General features: G+C 40.9%; 2 protein-coding genes across 3 annotated transcripts; both read right to left on the bottom strand.

The window, feature by feature from the left end:
* Window positions 2,270-10,856, bottom strand: LOC8066384 (epidermal growth factor receptor substrate 15-like 1). Of its 2 annotated transcripts, none has more exons than XM_021449116.1 (13): window positions 10,493-10,856; window positions 8,476-9,652; window positions 7,589-7,807; window positions 7,266-7,483; window positions 6,578-6,652; window positions 6,160-6,231; window positions 5,567-5,665; window positions 5,411-5,482; window positions 5,211-5,325; window positions 4,826-4,894; window positions 4,406-4,715; window positions 3,826-3,943; window positions 2,270-3,731 (listed from the first exon to the last, which is right to left on the bottom strand). In XM_021449116.1, the coding sequence occupies exons 1-13, from the start codon at window positions 10,613-10,615 to the stop codon at window positions 2,727-2,729; spliced, it is 3,672 nt and encodes a 1,223-aa protein (XP_021304791.1). In that variant the 5' UTR covers window positions 10,616-10,856; the 3' UTR covers window positions 2,270-2,726. The 2 variants fall into 2 exon arrangements, with proteins under 2 accessions (XP_021304791.1, XP_002437637.1); XM_002437592.2 differs by having other exon boundaries at window positions 7,266-7,492; window positions 10,493-10,776.
* Window positions 16,342-18,378, bottom strand: LOC8066383. The gene is made up of 2 exons (XM_002437591.2): window positions 18,164-18,378; window positions 16,342-18,053 (listed from the first exon to the last, which is right to left on the bottom strand). The coding sequence occupies exon 2, from the start codon at window positions 17,921-17,923 to the stop codon at window positions 16,688-16,690; it is 1,236 nt and encodes a 411-aa protein (XP_002437636.1). The 5' UTR covers window positions 17,924-18,053; window positions 18,164-18,378; the 3' UTR covers window positions 16,342-16,687.

The following is a 20,143-nucleotide window of genomic DNA, read 5'->3' as shown; positions in this document are numbered from 1 at the left end:
CTGCATGGGCAGGATGAGGCACATGTACTCGCCTGTGGCCCGTGCCTGCACTACACCAGCGTGCTCTCACTACCTCCGGACCAAGCACTACCTCAATCTACGAACAATCAATATGTGCACCGTGTGTCCTAATCTTGTGTTTAATCATGTCTATTGGTTACATTGCTATTGTCGCTACCTAGTATATATGTTACAGACTTATTACGTGCTACTATCTTTATCCCTAAAGTATAAGGCACATGCATATTTTAAGATTTAAATTTCATAATCTTTGACTAACAATTAGTCTAACAATACAAAGAGTTTATCTTCTTAAATGATACGCAGCTCTCCTGCGTGTTCGAGAAAAAACAATACAAAGAGTTTTTTGTGCTATAAAAATGGCTACATTGGATTTATTTTTTAAAAAAATATTTTCTTATAATCAATCTTTTGTTGCAACAAATGATATATAGCATATAAGAGAACTATGGTTAAAGTGTGATTTTAAAGACTACACCAAGTCAAACCGCCTTTTATATTTTGAGACGGAGGGAATAGTGTGGTCGATTGTCATGATTTGTTTTCTAAATTTAATCTTGTGATTGCCTAATATTCCATGTAGTTATGCCATGTTAGTTTCTCATACTATCCATTTGCTAAAGGAATATACACTCAAATACTATTGAATATAATTTTTCAATATTTAAGACCAAATTTCATTTTTGTTAGCTGACTATACAAGTTTAGTCAACAATTTTTTAAAAAAAAAATACTGCTAGACATATAAATCATAGGATTTAGATAAAATCAGTGATCACACACGTATTTATCAAATGGTTTAAATCTATATATCAATCATTGCAAAGCTATAACACATTGTAAACCAGGAGAATTCACACTTTTAGTCACGCCCCATGAAGGTTGAACATTGTTTTCTAGATTTATCTTCTTTTAATTTACACAATGAGACTCTTGTTTGGTTTTGGGAGAACAAGTGGTTTGAAAACTGGCTCCAAAAGAAAAATACCCAACTTTAAACAATATCACCAGGAAAATTTGTTTACAGTAGCTCAGGTTTTTTTCAATTCTATACCACTTAATTTGACTTTCCGCAAGGCACTAGTTGGTGATAAGTTGGACAAGTGGAATGAATTGGTATCAAGAATAGAGTTTTTGTAACCTGATGACCAGCAATATTAAATTAAATGGAATCTCAATTAAGAAAGTGTTTCACAAGAAGCTCGAGTGTTTGCCTGTTCATGCCAACTTATACTTCAGCGTATTAGGCCTTGTTTAGATGTGAAAAGTTTTTGGATTTCGCTACAGTAGCACTTTCGTTTGTTTGTGGCAAGTATTGTTCAATCATAGACTAACTAGAATCAAAAGATTCATCTCGTAATTTATAGATAAACTGTGCAATTAGTTTTTATTTTCGTTTATGTTTAATGCTTCATGCATGTGTCATAAGGTTCGATGTGACGGGAAATCTTGAAAACTTTTTGGTTTTTGGGGTGAACTAAACAAGGCTTCGGTGGTAGCAAGTGAAAGTCGTGCCTATAGAGCATGCAATACCAAAATGGTAGAGTTTTTCTAGTATTTTTAATTAGTAATAAAACACTATCATTAGTTATAGCACTAGAGAATGCTCACTGGGAAGCATTTAGTAGAAAAAGTTTATACTAAATTTTGAATGCTAAACACTAGGAGAACCCATATCACTAGAAGAAGTTAAAATTCCTGGTTGTGATTTGCAACCAACTTAAACATATACTCCAAATGGAGAATAATGTATCATCAGGATACACATATGAAATCAGGTTGTGTATAGCAATATATTAATTAAGGCAAAATTACACTAAGATTTATTACAGGAGAGAGATCTAGAGAGAGAAATCTTGCTTGATAGCTAGAGTGAGACATAGATAGGATCGTCACCTCAATTAGCAGAGAGCAGCAGCAGCAGCGGTATGCAAGGCAAGGAAGACAATATCCATGGCTGCATATATAGAACACGTGGCTCATGGGAATGGGAGTGCATGGAAAGAGATCCAAAACTTGCGCCACACTTCTGCTTTTGGCTGGCATATGGACAACTTGTGGTTACGTCAAGAATATATGTCCTATCTAGCTACTTTGCATATGTCCTATCTAACACACACGCACACGCACGCACGCACACGCACACGCACACAAAAGAAAAGAACACACAGACACACACAAAGCCACGCGAATTCATGAATAACAATACCAACGGATCGGAATGTAGAAATAACGAACAAAACTCCCATGCTGAACCCGATTTAATTGCCTCACAGTATATTGTACTCCAGTAAGGCGTAACCCATAACCAGATTCCGACTTCTCAGCAACATTGTCTGTCTGTACAGAGCTCAGAAAAATTTAGAGAAACTGAAAAACGCTACGCCATGGAAGAAAAAACACTCGAGAGTTTCTCAACCCAACGGGTTGACTCGCATCTTGTACATGTACTTGTACAATACAAGGTATAAAGAATGTTGAGTTTATAAGCAGCAGCATCCCACCAAACACATGTTCCCAGCCTAGGTACAAAATTAAACACAAAGCAAACACACAAGCAAGCCCCGTCCCATCCCTTCCCTTGCCGTCCCCAGGTGTGGAGTAGAGGCCCATGCAAAAAAAAATTGTCTCGCCCCTGTACGTGTGTATATATCTGCAGTAAGGTGCACAAGCACATGACCTCTATGAATATGATACAATCCCTGTCAAAACGCGCTCCATGTGTCTGTCCCATGTTTCGTCGGGCTGCTGTTCTTGGTTTCTGTTGATTTAAACGGCCCGGTTCCGAAGGGGTCCTCATCATCGAATGAGTAGCCCCGGCTGTTGTAGTCACTGCTCTTCATTGAATCAAACCTCGCAAATGGGTCGCCTCTATCATGGTCGCTGCTGCTGTTCATGGAATCATACCTCATGAAGCTGTTGCCCCCACCCTGATCTGAAGTGCTGCGGAAAGAATCAAACCTTGCAAAGGTGTCATTGCCACCGTTGTCAGCATTGCTCGTGAAGGAATCAAATCTCGAGAAGCTGTCACGCTGTCCGAAGGAATTGTTCTCGTGCATGCCAAATGAACTGTATTGAGACATGGTGTCAAATGAATCGTCTCCTGCTTCGCTGTACCTTGGCGTGTAGCTTGAGTTGTACATTGGGGTACTCGGGACCGAAGAATCAAAGAATCCCTTCTGCTCTTTGCCATACATGCTGCTGGCAGTAGGAGATTCTGCTCTACTTGGCCCAGAATCAAACAGTGATCTCTGCATTGGAGTGCTTGGAAAAGAGTCAAAGAATGGTTTCTGTGTCGGTGTGCTCGGAACAGAATCAAAAACCGATCTCTGCATTGGCGTACTCGGAACAGAATCAAATACTGATCTCTGAACCGGTGTACCAGGAATGGAATCAAAGAGTGACTTTTGCATCGGCGTGCTTGGGACAGAATAATCAAAGCTTGAGTTCTGCATTGGCGTGCTAGGGACTGAGTAATCAAAGACGGATTTCTGAACTGGTGTGCCTGGGATGGAATCAAAGACGGATTTCTGAACTGGCGTGCCTGGGATGGAATCAAAGAAAGGTTTCTCCATTGGAGTACCAGGAACAGAATCAAAGAACGGCTTCTGTTCCTTGACAAATGAACTACCAGATGAGGAACCTCCGGTTCTTATCGGGGGAAGACCTTGTGGACCAAAGAAGAGATCTGAATCACCATTCTCACCGTCCTGAAACAAATCACAGATGTAAGTGCTAGATAGTACAGTATGAATATAACATAACGGTATGACACAACGCAAGAAAAAATGAGCAGAGTCCAACCTTATGACCAAAGTTCCATAGAGAGTCATTATCCATGCCATGATCAAAAGATGGGCCCCATGAGTGTCCATCATGGGTTTTATCTCCATGAGTAGGGGAATCCATTGCTCCACGGTTGCTACAAAATTCACCAGTGCAATAAGAAGATAGCTTACATAAAACAAAATACTAATAAATACTGTAAAACTGAGAGGGGTCAATAGTTTGACATAATAGGTGTCCTTCAAGCTTTCCTTCCAACAAAAAAAAGTTTATATGCTATATTTCCAGCATGCAAGAAACATGTTTCACATAAAACGTTCAGGAACCAAATTTCCTATACCAGCTAGACTAACAATATATTTCGCTGGCAGAAACCTGGCTTATAGGAGAAGCCAATGGCCTATATAGTTTAAGTTACATGCGAGATCATGCCTCAACATGTAATATTTTTTCACCAAAAAGAATTGACAAAGAAGCTTACATGCAAGAGCTTAAAGTTGTATTGAAACTAAACGGTATTCACAATCAATGTTTCTTTTTTCTCTAGCAAGACACGTGTATCTATCTATCATATAAAAAGAAAAGCAAAAAACTGTACCTGATACTCTCAGTGGCACGTGGTGAGACGTCATTTGTTCCAAATTGCTTTTTATCACGTTCATCAGAACCATCCTCTTTGTTCTTGACAGGACTAACTGGAGGACTTTTTGCTGACTCTGGTTTGATATTCGATGGTGTTGTTTCAGGTTCGACTGCCTGCTCTGCAGCAGCAGCAGATTTATCACCCTTGTTGTCTTCTTTTTCTGCTAATGCCCCATTTGTAGATGCTTTAGCATCTTCAGTAGGCTGACTCTTTGGTGCAATGGGAGGCTCGACTTCAACTGTTAGTTCTTTAATTATAGAGAATCCTGGATAAATGCAAACGGAGCAGCATATATAGTTTAATATGCAAATGGTCAACATAAACATACATTGAATAATGGACATCATGGTAGAATCAAGATTGAAGCTAGCATACCTTCATCTCCAAATTTATCCCATTCTTCATCCCATGCATAAGCTGTCTCTTGAATTCCAGGTTGCCAACCTAAAAACGGAAAATAGAGGCAAAGAGCAGGATCTCATTAAGCAACTGGGAATTGGGATAGATGAAGCCCAGAAACAAATTAGATCTTGCAATGAACAGTGCACTAATACAAAGAAAATTAGCGAGAGCTAGTTAAGATGTTTTCATGAACATAGATATTATGATGCAAGTAAACATAATTTAAGATTGATTTTAATATTTCATTAGCTCATAGCTGACAGACAGAGAATCAGTGTATCCATTTAAACAAGAAACACAACCAAAACAAGCAAATGTTGGACAAAAGCCAAGAAACGAAGAGGATAGTAACAAGTACCAAAAGGAAGCTCCACTAAAGTAGTTGGCTTAGCTCTCAACCCATATCTCTTGCATTGCTCATTCAAAGATTTCACAAGCTCCTCAAGATCTGACTGTATCTTATTAGCCCGCTCCTATAAACAGAGGGCAAAGGAGATCAGACAACAGATGTAAAGCATGATGCAATGAAAGATATTGGATGAACAAAAAAATACAGACCTGAAGCTTCTCATCACTTTCATCCCCTTTTTGCAGCTTAACTATAGCGTTATAAATTTCCAACTTCTTCTCCTGCAAACATACAAAAAATAGTAATATGCTCACAGCCTGATCTCGAGGATGAAGTTGCCACATTCTAATAGATCACAAATATACCTGGATCTCACGGAAAGTAGCCTCATCCATTGTTAGCTTTGATGCCACATCTCCAACCTTCTTGCATCTATCATCATATTTTGCAGAAAGGGATTGGACCTGAATATAGAATTGATAGCTGTGAGTTTCGCATAAAACAGCATTAGAACAAAGAGTGGCCACTCTTACATGGCATCATACAAGGGACTTCATAGGACTTATTTTCGGTCCTTTGTTTTGGTTTGGCTGAACTTGGTTGAAAGACCTTTGTAATTTCGCTGCTGCGGTAATGAAATTCGGTTTTTACCGGTGTGGAAAAAATTGTAACATAAATTATAATGCCCAAAAGTCTTCTTCTAGCTTCTACTGAAGTAATATACGATATGATTCCACTAAAGACTTGTAATTATTCCAGGAGCATGGAACAACAGGAAGCTTGTACAAACAAAGTAAAAACGGTATGAGATACTAGAGATTATTTTCATCAGTCTTTTCTGCTTCTGCCAGCACTTCAGAAACCACCAGCATCTTCTACGAACCATAATTACCCAAAAAAAAAGGTAGGAAATAGAATCAGAGAGTTCAACTAAACAAGGTTACAGAAGGAAAATTACCTCACGTTTATCAGCAGACATACTTTCTGAGACTTCATTAAACCTGTTCTCACACCTACTTTTGTAGAGAATCTAGGACAATATAACGAAAATAAGTCAGACATGAATACATTAATTAGGACACAAACATAGCTCATTAGCTCATGTTAAACTATGCGCTATAGCCCAGCACTTTATATCATATATATGTAAATCATCTTTGTATATGCCTCTTGTTGGGTTTCATCTCTAGACTCCAACCGAATCAGCGCGGAAGCTTTTTTTCCTTTTTGGTGATTGTAGGTGGGTGGGTTGGGGGGAGCGGGGTGTTCATAGGTTGAATGGAAGTGCTATAAAGGAAACTGAAACGAGCACAGTAAAGACTGAATCAAATACATGTTTGCATTTATAGCAAGACATATTGCAAGAGAATACTTACGAGTTCCTGCATCTTCGTGCGATAAAACTCGGTCTTCTCTCTAGAATCAAGGATCTCCTTCTCCAACTCTTGGACCTTCATAGAAGATTCAGAAAAATATCATGTTATAATAACATAACCTAGAGGCGTAAAATTGTAAGAAGTCACTCACAACCTTGAGTTCTGCTCGTCAACACAATCTATAGAGATCAAACACTGCTGCCATTTCAATTTGACATTTGAAATATGGATTGTAATTTATTAAACAATGTTCTGAACATTTGTTTGTGCACCAAAGAATTCTATCTTGTTCTAGTTTTCACATTTTTAAACACTTTCTGCAAATGAGAAATTCAAGAAATACTATCAACTATCATGTGACACATGAGCATTTTGAAAGATTTGCTGCCATACAGGTACAACAGAAATGATAGCTTCTTATGTATTAATTTAGCCATATATTTTTTGTCAACTATGAATAGAAACAAAACTAGACCAGTTGGGCAAAATTGCTTCAAATATATCCGGAGCATTTACAACTATATATGCCTGAACTTTGATCTCAAACTGCATGTTTGGGGCAAAATAGAGTTAGGTCAAAGTGAAGACAGTAATGAAATGTCCAATATATGTTTTATTTCCATCTGCTTTACGAATCTTAAGACATTAAGGCTCTTGAAAGTTGAAACAACATAAGAGAGGAACACACTTTCTTATCAGCCTCTGAAGCTTCCTTAAACTTTGCACCCAGTGTATCTTGTTCCTCCTTGCTCAGCTGGCCAACTAGATGTTCCTCCAAGACAGGAACCTTTGGCTTTTGTTGCTCTACCTTAACAGTATCATCAGCATCTAAAGGAAGAGGCCTTCGAGATGGTGGCTTCATTGATGAGGGAAGCATCCCATGATGTGGTCCTTGCATTGTTCTACCTGTGTATCCTTCAACAAGTGTTCAGTAAAAATAACATCATTGACAAGTTCATTAGAAGTCAATAATTAAAAAAAATAACAGAGAAGTTTCTTTTGTATGAATACCTGCATTTGCTTGAGGAGCAGGGGCACTAGGATTTTCGGCAAACTGGCCAGTAGAGGGTAGTGCGGTGCCCTCAGCCCAAATAGCATCCGTTACTGTGTCAGGAAGAGGACGATGCTCTCGGTGTCTCTCCATTAAGTACACAGCAATACAAAATTCCTTGAAAGATAGCATCCCATCCTTATCCTGGTCGGACAAATCCCACACCTTCCTTAAGATATCTGTAGGTGGAGAGGCAGATTTCTTTTTAGGAACTTTTGATGCGAGAGAAGAGAAGAATAGGAACTCAATTTCAAAGGAAATTTGAAACAGAAATAATTCACAGTAGAAGAACAAGATAGCAAATACGTAACACTTCAATGCAACTTTGCCATTGATAAGACAAGAAGTTGTAAATCGAAATAAGGAATATCATAGCATTGTGGTAATGCTCCGAGGCACTTGATTCTCGAAAATATAATTCCCGGCAAATAGAAGACAAGGATCCAACAATATGAGAAACAATATGTCAACTCAATGTGATGCTAGGAAAGAGAAAAATAACTGAGCAACAATGTATACATGTATTCACACAAGTAGTAGCATGCAACCAGTTCGGAATGAATTTGGCATCCACAAAAACTAAGGATACATCTAATAAATCATCTAAAATACATGTTTAGCAGCAAAGAAAAACAATGGTATGGGGAAACTACAAACAATAAATGACCATCTAAAACTAGCAATTCTTATTTCACAAGTGTATTGATGTGTCTGCAGGTTAAACAATACTTTAGTTACTGATACATAATTTGTAGAATCATCAGCAGGACAAAAAAATATAGCGCGCAAGGGCTATGAATTATGGTATCTAGATAAGGAAGAGTAAATATAAAGATACGTGATGTACCTCTTGGCAGCCTCCAACTTAAAAATAGATTCCTTGCCTCTTCACCAGTGATTTTCCCATCACGATCCCTGTCTACCTTGATAAATACAATCATATATTTTCTGACATCTACTTGAGTGATTTTCGGCCATGGGGCCTGAGACTGGCTTGTGTTTGAAGGAATTTGTCCACTGGGAATATTTGAACTCACTGGTCCTGGAGCACTTGGTGTAGCATTAAATTGTTGTTGCCTCGGAGCTGGTTGACTCTGTGGCAACTGGCTAGTATGAGAAGAAAGCGAGGATATACCCTGCACTGGACCAGCCTGCATTGGCTTAGGAGGGTGATAATGTCCAGCAGCTGAGGCAGGAGGTGTAGAGCTCGGCAGATTATTTGGAACATTGGGGGGCAAAGGTGAACCCTGTTTCGGTTGTGAAGTTGCAGAGAAAGGGTCAGCACCAAAAGTTGAGTTCGATGACAATCCATTACCCAAGGGCACCAACGCCTTGGAGTCATTAACTGATGGTTGGGAAGACATCACGTTCAAATTTGTCGAATTTACATTGACAGGTGTTGCAGCACCTGGCGTATGAGAATTGTAGCCTGGAACAGGAGTTGAATTCTGCACTGAGATCCCCGCACTGCTAAGGTTGGCCTGTGGAGAAATACCTCTGGTTGCAGCTTGTGAAGTTGCACCCAACGGACTTGCACTTCTCTTACCACTGAACCAATCAGTTGCTAGACTTGGCGTGGTTGAACTAGTATGGTTTAGCCCAGTGGGACCACTTCCCATGGGTGGTCTTGAAGCAACTCCCTGACCATGAGCAGGGGACATAGCATTTGCATTTGGAGGTTGCGGTGGCCTGACTTGTGGATTTGGCAATGCACCAGGAAGCCCTTGTGCTCCTCTTATGGCAGGATTCTGTTGAACAGGACCTGGTGCAGGATTCTGTTGAACAGGACGTGGTGCTTGAGTGGCATTCGGGAGGCTAGCTACGCTATTTGTCTGAGGCGCAGCTGTAGAAACATTTATCCGAGGAGCAGGGATTTTCGAAGCAGCTGGTCCAAATAATGCTGATTTAACAATATCAGGTGTCAATTCTCGGCCGCTCTGAGCTACTGTGACGAGTTTGAGTGAATTGAAGAAGTCTTCGCGCCCAAGAAAACCTGACCGGTTTCTATCAGCATACGTCCAAATCTGAACAGGAATAAAATACAAAGCTATGAGTGGAAGTAAATAGAAATGGAGTGTGCAGTTCAATAGTGTTTGAGTTACTACTATTAATAACAGCATTCCAATAGGTTGCATTTTCGCAAAAAATAAATAAATCGTAATTGATTGCAGAGTAGATTTGGATAGCAGAAGTGAAATGTGCAGTTCTGCTAAGGTCCAAAGAATGGGCTGGTGGCCATTTCTTCCAACAACCACACTATTGGTTCAAAATTTCATAGGAGATGATTAAAAGGTCCACAGATTTTGGAACAGCGATTAACTACAGTAATCTTGTACTCCACTCAGATTGGATCCCAAGAGCAAATTAGGGTCATGCCCATGAAAAGGAAAGCCCCAATCTGTGGCCTAAACCTCAGTTCTCGACACTTGCTAGTGAGCAAGTAAGCACAATCATACAGATGATGTTCCAAGCTTAAAACGGTGGACCCAGCCGTGCTATACAGAGACAGAACAAGCAAATTGCAAGCTAGAGTGCGTAATTATAAAGCTGGATCAAGGCAGGAGGAGGAACAGACATCTAAGAAGCACTGAAAAGCAACTAAAGTTGATCCGCTCGGGCAAGGCGGTGGTGGAAAGGACTAGAACACAGCGAAATCCACCCATAAAGCATAATGAGCAGCGCAGGCTCCAAATCTCGGCTCCCGTAGCCCACGGGAGCTCGGAATTCCGAGCGAGCAACTAGGCTGCAGCGACCAGGCACACCGCGATTCGAACCACACGGGGGGTGGCTGGACTGGCGCAGATCGCCGGGGCAGGAGCGGCGCGGCGCTGGGGAAAGGAGGAGAGGGGAGATCTGAGGGTCACCTGTGCGAGGACGGGCTGGGGCAGGCCGGAGCCCTTGAAGAAGGCGACGGCCTCCTGGCCGCTGATCCGGCCGTCGCGGTCCAGATCCGCGGCGCGGAAGTAGGCGTCGAAGGCCGCCTCCATCGCCCCCCGGGCGGAGGGCGGGGGCGAGGGGAGGGCGAGGCGACTGGGGGCGGGTGTCGCCGGCGGCGAGGGCCACCGGCCGGCGAGATCGGGGGCGGGGGAGTGTGTGCTGGTGCTGGTGCTGGTGCTGGTGCTGCGCGCGGGGCGGATGGGTCGGCGTGCGGTGCGGTGCGGTGCGGTGCCGATTGTTGTCTTGTGCCCGTCCGGAAATGTGTTGGCCTTCGCTGGAACCCCCTCTCCCTCAGGGTCCTTTCTGTAAAATAGAACTGCCCGTACTTACTAGACTAGATGATCTTGTCTCGGGGGTTAGTAGGATTTAACGACAGAGTTAAGTGTAAAAAAGGTTAATCTTGAGGGTGGTTGTGGGACAATGTACCCCATGAACTGTGGTAGTAGTGGGGAGGAGGGGGAGCTTCCCCTAATCATCACACACAAAATTTTTACAACGGTTATTAAGCTACCATTGCATGTAGGGCCTTGTTTAGTTCCAAAAACTGAAAAGTTTTCAGAACTGTAGCACTTTCGTTTTTATTTGACAAATATTATCCAATCATAGAGTAACTAAGCTTAAAAGATTCATCTCGTGATTTACAGGTAAATTGTGCAATTAGTTTTTATTTTCGTCTATATTTAATACTCCATGTATGTGGCGTAAGATTCGATGTGACGGAGAATTTTGAAAAGATTTTGCTTTTTGGGGTGAACTAAACAAGGCCTAGAGTAGTAATTTTCAATTCCATAAATAACCATGTGTTTTCTAGCGACAAAAGACAGCATAGGATAGGATGAGGTGACAAACACCATCCAATGCAGTTTTCAGGACACACTTTGGCCTTGTTTGGATACACATATATATACATCTTAAACTTTTGGAGTGGATTAAAATGAAACTTAGTTTAATTTTCATCCCAATCTACTTCAATACACGTAGATTGAGTTAAATATATGGAGATCCAAACAAAAAGCCTTTGGTGTCATTCCTTGAATAGCTATATATTTTATGGCGATTACTAGTTCAATTTATAAACTCATTTTCATTATTTTGCAAACGATATTCTCCACGGTAGCCAACAGAGCTCACAAGTGCCGTCACACCACCTTACCATGTGTTGCATCTTTTCATAAGTTAAAATAGTTAAGGAATCAAGGTAACGATTTTCAAAATAAAATGGGCTTTTTCAAAACTATGTCTTTACAAATCCATCGTGTCTGCACTAAGAAAAGAACATTGCCTAGAAGCCATGTAATAGATAGTCTTATATAGCTAGGGCATCCATGTGTGTGCGCGCATGCATAATAATCACGCTTGTTTCGGACTCGTGAGCCACAACTAAGTTAGTTGTTGCCACGACTTAGTCACATAACTTTTGAGCCATTTGATCCATCTATCATAGACCCAAATCGAATTCTACCGAATCACAATACACAAACACTTATACATACATACTTGAAAGATTGAGCCAGTAGATATTGAGATTGGTGAATTAGGCTCATCGTTGTTAATCGACTATCACGTTGTCCACCACTAAAATGACATCATTAAATTATGAAAAAAATAAAAAATGTGAGGACCTACGCCAAGTCGACAATTTAAATCCGATGACTAGGTTACATCACAAGAAATCTAACCAAGTGAGTTATACTTTTAACTTTAGATGGTGAATTTTGTTGTTACAAAAATATGGCAAGGTTATTAAACTTACTAGGTATACATAGTAAAAAATAAGTGACAAATATAGTGGATCAAACATGTCCTTAACTCAGCTGGTTCGGACGGGTTCGCTGCAACGGTGATAACCGTTGCTACGTCAAGAATGCAGCATGTACCGTTATGTAGCGAAAAAAAACTGGCAGCAGCATGAATGAATTCCCATGTGACCAACTATACAGAGTTGTTGTATGCTGCAGCCACGTGCACATACACATACTATTATTTCTATATACTTTCTCTGAAAGAATTAATTTATAGAGTTTTTCTAAGTTAAACCTTTTAAACTCTGAATATTTTTTTAAAAAATATTAAAATTTATGATATTAAATTAGTATTATTAGATTTATTATAGAATATATTTTTATAAAATGTGCATTTTATGTCATAAATGTTATTACTCTTTTATATAAAGTTAGTTAAATTTAAAAAGTATGACCGGTACAGATTTTAAAAATTAATTATTTGAGGGAGTAGCACTGTAGCAGGCTAGCAGCATAGCCCTGGTGCACAAAAGGAACGGCTGTGCATGCAACAAGTCTTTCCAAAAGAAAAGGCACATATAAGCATGTCGAGGTGTACCTACGTACATACAGAGTAGGTACGTACCGATCCAAGGCGTACGTTTGTCCACAGGAACAGCAGCACACGATTGTGACGTGGCGTTTCTCTTTTTTTTTTTCCTGTCCTACGATGCATCTCGGTTTCAATGTACATCGTCGTCGGACACGAGTACATGTTAGAATTTAGAAAAGTAGACAAGTGGGCAACATTTATAAACCAGTGCTGGACCTAAGAACATTTGTCAACCCATCCATGAAGAACGTCACTAGCTTGCATTGGCTTAAACACATCGTCTAGTGTTTTTTTATTACTATGACGAAGCAAGTAGCTAGTGGTTGGTTTATGTGACAATCCTAGACGTACCGTACGTAGTACTAAATTTATGTTTTTTCTTTAATTTGATATATACATATATATAAGTTTGTGCAATATAGGTCGGTCATATATTATTGCTCCAGCATCCCATGTTTTATGCAGCTAGCTTGTTTAGAAAAAAAATTCAAAAGTTAGTTCCAAAATATATGTTTAGTCTCGTTCTAAGTTAGAATTATATAAGTTCGATCTGATTTATGGAGCTATAAATAGAAATATTAACACATACAATACCAAACAAATTTGCTACAAAGACTTTTTTTTTTGAAGAAACTACAAAGACTTATTTCATGACTGATACTGTATAAAGGAACTCGTTTAAAATATGTGACCATGAACCAAGGAAACTTGGATCAGAGCACTGTCAGACATACATACAGCTCTTTCTGCATTTTTCTTTTCTTTTCTTTCTTTCTTTTTTTTCTTTTTTTTTCTGTAGAGGAGGGAAGGCAACCAATTAGAAGAGAGGGAGGGTGTGTGTTTGGTGCAGCATTACATCGCCCACCTGAATGGACCTTGTTGTGTGTGTGTGTGTGTGGGGACAGAGAAAAAGATAATGGCAAGCTAAGCTAGCTAGCTAATAATAATACAAGCTGCCAACCTGGCATGAAAACTTTACTCAAAAAAAAAAAACCTGGCATGAAATTTCATCACACCTCTCACCCATCGGATACCCACCAACAACAAATTACAAAGGCAGTGCAAGCGAAATGGTTAGAGTGACTGACTAAGCCACCACCAGAACCAGATGGGATCTGGAATTCTGAGATGAATCAGCTGACCACTCTACTCACCTCAATCATAATGCCACTTGCTCTGCCTTGTTTTGCTGCAGGATTGATCAGAGTAGCACGAGCAAGACCTCCCCTTTCAAACCCAACAACCTATAAACGGCTTAACTCCATGCCTGATAGCGGTCAAATCAGTCATTCATCAGTAGGGGTGAAAGCGGTGTGGATAATTCTCCGAACCGATCCGATCCGATCCGAATCCGAATTTTGAGGATATGGAGAAGAACTTTTAACATTCGTGCGGATACGGATAATCCGAATCCGATTATCTGCGGATACGGAGTAGGATATGGAATAGGTAAAATCCGGCGGATATGGATTATCCGTAAATTTTATGCGGATTATCCGATGTTTAAAATAGGATATCCGAAGGTTTCTCTTCCAAGACTAAAGAATTTAGGATTTTAAAAAGTTTGTTAGTTGAGGACTTTTATTTTATGATGTGGTTGTTTAATGTTCTCATTTTTAAATTAATAAATTTGCTAGATGCTATTATTTATTGGCTAATAACTTATTATTTTTTGGTGAAGATATCATGTTAAGTGTTAATTATTAGTATGAGAGCAACAACATGGAATGCAATGCAAGATTATTATCTATTGCTTATTCTTGTTCTGTACTAAATAAATTCTTCACAAGTATATAATTCTCTATGTATGCACATGTTACTCGACTATTAAAATCCGTCTCCGATCCATTTCCGCTCCATATCCGTACCAGTTCCGAATACCGAAAAAAACCGTATCCACATCCACATCCGTGTATTATCCGCTCCGCACCGAATCCGACAAAGAAAAGCGGATTAGGATATGGAAAAGGCATTATCCGCACCGATCCGATCCGTTTTCATCCCTATTCATCAGTATTTTCGACAAATCAACAAACCAAGCAAACAGGCTTCACAATGCCTTGTTTAGATGCAAAAATTTTTTAGATTTCGCTACTGTAGCACTTTCGTTTGTTTGTGGCAAATATTGTCCAACTATAGAAAGATTCGTCTCACGATTTACAGATAAACTGTGCAATTAGTTTTTATTTTCGTATATATTTAATGCTTCATGTATGTGTCGAAAGATTCGATACGGAGAATCTTAAAAACTATTTAGTTTTAAACAAGGCCTCAGTCAGCCTATCAGCCTATCAGAAGCATAGAACCCTGCTACTGGCAGTTCGTGCTCTGGCTGCAAGCGAACCCAGCCAGCCAGCAGTCTATCTAACAGCCCATACCATGAGACAATTTGTCCTTTTTTTTTTGGAGAAAACTAGAATGCCACTTTATTTGGGGTGGGGGTGGGGTGGGGGGCAGGGAGTAGGCGAGTAGCGTATAGTAGATAGGAGTATGCATCATCTGTGCTACCTCTGCTGCTATGCCTGTCCACTTGATGCACTATTGCACACCCAACTGAGAAGAATCTAACTGCACCAGTGGCCACCACTACTACTCCACTTGCCATACCAGCAACAGTACCCATTATGCTCCATACTTTCGTATCACCACCACCCAGGATATCACAAGCCAATGCACAGGGGCATCCATGTGTATTATGTGCACTATAGCACTCGTCACAATAAAATGGCACTAGCTACCGTGCCAGTGCCTACCTGTTCGCTTGGCTGAAAGGCAGAGCTGCAGGCTAGAAAGATTATGCATGGTGCCAACCGAAATCAAAACATTAGACATCACTTCTCATGCTACCCATAAATGTCATCTTGAGGGGCCATACAAACATGCAGGCTCCCTCAAGACATTAGACATCACCATCACAAACAAACCTACTGACATGTGAAAAGGAATAGAATTTGACATCTTGCAATTCCAATGGCCTTCCATGCTCAACCACCCATGTATATTGTGATTCATAATATTAAAAAAGGATCTGGAAAGTAACATCATACAAAGTATCTGGATGCTTGTCCATCATAAGGCGTAAATTTGGTGAACTAATGGCCAAAACTAGAAAAGCGGTCAATACCACAACTGACTTTACATAGAATTATTATTATACAAAGAGGGCCAGAGTTTAACCAAATCAGAAACATGCTAACAACATATGCTGGAGTTAGGATCTACTCAGAAGCAGCAAAAACAGAGGATCACACATCAGTCATGTTCGGTCTTATTAATTACATTCCTTGTATACAACTCCTAGCTCGGACATAAAAGAGTAATTATTTCCACTAGTAGTAGTTACAAACAAATAGGGCTTCTTACCTGTTGTCATAATCCCCTCATATTTTAACACAGATTTGCACCATGATAGCACAAAGGACATCATTTACTCCAAGACAAGAAACAAAGGTAAAAAATTAGTATCTCAGAGCATTGGTTACACAGTGCCTTTTATTAAAACGATGTATGCATAACAGGTACATCTACAAGATTATGCCACACTCCCTATCACTAGTGACATCAAATGGAAGCACGGACAGGAAACAATACAGTAGAAATACCCAATAATCTATATACCATAAAACAAGCACATTTGTATAAAAAATCAAAGCAAAGGTGAGATCTACCAAGAGAGATTTACCTCCTCTCCCCTCCTTGTTTGAATAGCCACTTCATCAACATACAAAAATCTCACAACAAGCATAGCTAAGACAAGCATCTGCCGAACTATATGCTATGGTGCCTCGCTAATCAGCTTTCACCGAAGCAGAGGTTTCAGCCGCCGCAGGAGGCGGCGGGCAAACCTTGTGCAACACCTTGCTGTCGGAAGAACAGTGAGATGTCTTTAGCTTCTTGAACTTCCATACGGATGTTATCTTCATCGGCGTCACGCCGTCGCCTGGGGTCTTTGTATCTGCAGGGCCTGCAAGCTTTTCTGCTCCATTCCCATTTGGCTTTGATCTTCCTTTTCCATTTGAGTTTGACTTTGATTCATCAAGCGCAAAAGAATGTACAAAGGGTTCTGTTTCTCTGGGCTGTTCTGATTCTTTGGGTTCTTCTGTTTCTTTACCACCATTTTGATTCAGAAGCAGCTCCTTTCTCTTGATCTTCACTTTCTGACCGGCACTTAAGTTTCGAACCCAAACTCCATTGTCAGCAATGTCGCCGCTACTCTTTGCGGCGTGTCTGGATGAGTCTTGACCGTCAACATCAGGACCCTCACGATTGAGCAATGGAACAGTTCTCTCACTAGATTTCCCCTCCGAGCATCCATTAGGCAACCCAGTGCCAGCCTCAATTGGCACATGAATTGAAGAACCATTACAAGCATCAGTGTCACCCTCGCCGTTACCTCCACCGGGTGCAACAACCGCATCTTTGGCATCACCAGCAGTGATGGTACGAGGCCTCTTGGGGGGTCCAGTGTGAGAGATCCTCGGCGAGCTATTCATGACTCGGTGCAAATTGCGTGCGACCTCTTCATCCGATTGCTTGCGCCTCCTAGGCTTGGGAGCCTCCCCTAGCCCAAGGGTTCCATTGGGCCTGTAGAGCATCTTGACCTGGACATGCTTCTTCCTGGACTTGACCTTAAACTGGAGTCCGTTCCCGTTCCTGGACGCGCCGGCTCCCCTGGACGAGAAGGAATCAAGGAACTCCATGGCAGCCCGGGCGGCCGCCCTAGCCTTGGCGGCGACGGCGGCCTTCTCCGCGGCCACGGCGCGCGCGGCGACGGCGGCGTCCGCGGCGGCCTGCGCGGCCGCCCTGGCCGCCTCGATCATCTCCTCGGGCGAGGACGCCGACGCGTTGGCGGCGAGCGCCATCTCGCGGAGGCGGGTGGCGAGATCGCCCGCGGAGGCGGGCGGGGACGGGAGCGGCTCGGCGGCGGCGGCGTCGCCGGTGGTGGCCACCGCCGTCCTGAGCCCGGCGAGCAGCCGCTTCCGCGGCGGCAGGTGGGTGTTCAGATCCGACGGCGGCGGCTCCATTTCTCCAGCAGATCGCGGGGCTCAGATCATCTCGTGGAGCCGGGGGGCCGGGGCGGGGCGCCGCGAGATCGAGCGCGAGCAGCGACGGGATCAGCTAAATCTGTGCGTCCATCCCCGAACCGGCCAGGTCCTAGCACGGGCACGCGGATAAAAATGGCTCCTTTAGCATCGGGGACATGGAAATCCGCGTCTGAATTCCGCGCGGAGGCGGAGCAGGAGTGAGGGGGAGAGAAACCCTACCTTGGAGGCGCGTGCTGGGCAGAGATCGGTGTGGAATTGGCGTGGATTTATGTGGTGAGAACAAGAGGAGGCCGGCGTGGACAGCTCCTGTGTCTGTCTGTCAAGAAGAGGAGGAGGAAGAAGAGGCGAGGAGGAGGGGATCCCAAAAACCCAGAGACGGACAGGACAGACAGGACACAGGGGATCCAGGAAGGAACAGATCAGGCGTCACAGGTCACAGCCACAGTTTAGGCCTTGTTTAGATGTCACAAAAATTTGAGCACTTTCGTTTGTTTGTTGCAAATATTATCCAATCATAGGCTTACTAAGATCAAAAGATTCATCTCGCGATTTTACAATTAAACTGTGTAATTAGTTTTTATTTTCATCTATATTTAATGCTTCATGCATGTGCCGAAAGATTCGATGTGACAGAAAATGTTATTTTATAAATATATTTCTTCATTGTATGAATATTTATGCCTGAATCACTTCTTAGAGACAATTCCGCTATGTTGTAATGTAGAGTTTGTAGGAACTCTTGATAGAGCTACCATCTATATATATCTGAGTCACGTGATGTTGAAGCTCTACATTGTTATAGAGTCTCGAACCAGGGTTGTTTTTTAAGAGGGATAACACTATATATCCCTTCTAGCTTATAGTGAGGCCATGCTTATTTTTCTTAGCATTTCATGTAAGCTAGCGAATGTGCTTGCTACTATGTGTTGTGTGATCAAATAATTATTTCTTCTCCATATAGCGGTGCACAGAGAAATTTCTCATTGGCGAATGGCTCTCCATCCACAACCCCATGGTGAGAAAAAAAAAAATCCACATTCCTATCCCTTCCGAAGCTTGTGGGGGAACTTCACTCCTTATATTTCTTAGAGGAAATAGTACTCGCAAATATCCTAGCCCTACATCATAGCATCAGTTTATCAAATAAGATAAAATAGACAACACAAAGTTTACTTAAAAGCATGCAATAATGGTGTTAATTGATGATTTGCTTGCGCTAGGTGTAATTGACAGACCTAATTGTCGGATAAAAAAATAACAAAAAGATTATTATAATTCCATTAAATATCTTTGTAGTCCAATTTTTCACCTCAAACTTAAAAATTAGACATCTTACTAAGACTATTCAAATTACATCTTGGCCCGGTTTTGAAGTCATTTTGAAGGTGATTTTGTTCTTTGATTTATTAGTTTACTTTAAAAAATATACCTAATAATGATTTTAAACCATAGAAAATGCCCATAAACTTCAAAAATTTCTGAGAAAAAAATCTAGACATATATTGGGATACAAGAATCTAAATAAGATATTTAGACCTCATGAAAATATATTTAAACATTTAAAAAAGAAATTTAATTACAAAATAGAAACAAAATATCAAAACCTTCTAATTGATATCTAAAAATATTTTGAAAACCTTTTGCAACAAAGCAACACAATTAGCAAGCATGAATGTTTTTAGCATTAAAACAACATTCAAGTTAGTTGTGTATAATATTTTTTTCCCATTAAAACATGTTTTTATATCAACTAGAACGTTTTGTAAACTTTCTAGATTTTTTTTGATAACTTTCCCATTTTCATAGAGCTAAATCTATTTTTTCTAAGCTTCTAAAGATACTCTCACAAACTTTAAATGTTTATTTGGATTTGTGTATCCCAATTTATCTCTAGGATTTTTGGTTGGAACTTAAAAAACTTAGTTAAATTTTATGTGATTTAAAATCTTACCAAATATTTACTAAAGTTTTGAACTAAAAAAGTTATAAAACCACCTTAGGAACCACTTTTTTTTTGACGAGACCTTAGGAACCACTTTAAACCACGAACAGTTTCAAGAGTCCAAGGGATAAGTTGTCTGTTTTCAGAATTGGTGAAGAAAAAATTAGGCCACCTTGACCGGGGTTTTACATGTGGGCCGCCCCTGCGGGCGATTGCTCCGGCCAGCTGCTCGGCTTTCTTCAGTTTGTAAATTTTTT

This window comes from Sorghum bicolor, chromosome 10, assembly GCF_000003195.3.
Source record: "Sorghum bicolor cultivar BTx623 chromosome 10, Sorghum_bicolor_NCBIv3, whole genome shotgun sequence".
In the NCBI taxonomy this organism is placed as follows: domain Eukaryota; kingdom Viridiplantae; phylum Streptophyta; class Magnoliopsida; order Poales; family Poaceae; genus Sorghum; species Sorghum bicolor.
Note: the sequence above shows the minus strand (reverse complement) of the source record. Positions and strands in the feature narration are given on the sequence as shown.

What these genes read in the sequence shown, in the direction of transcription:
- LOC8066384 (XM_002437592.2), bottom strand. Translation starts at nt 10,615, where the DNA reads ATGGAGGCGGCCTTCGACGCCTACTTCCGCGCCGCGGATCTGGACCGC. An exon ending in CCCAGCCCGTCCTCGCACAG is followed by an intron (nt 9,653 to 10,492) that starts GTGACCCTCAGA and finishes ATTCCTGTTCAG; the next exon opens with ATTTGGACGTATGCTGATAG. An exon ending in TTTAGTGGAGCTTCCTTTTG is followed by an intron (nt 4,895 to 5,210) that starts GTACTTGTTACT and finishes TTCCGTTTTTAG; the next exon opens with GTTGGCAACCTGGAATTCAA.
- LOC8066383 (XM_002437591.2), bottom strand. Translation starts at nt 17,923, where the DNA reads ATGGAGCCGCCGCCGTCGGATCTGAACACCCACCTGCCGCCGCGGAAG.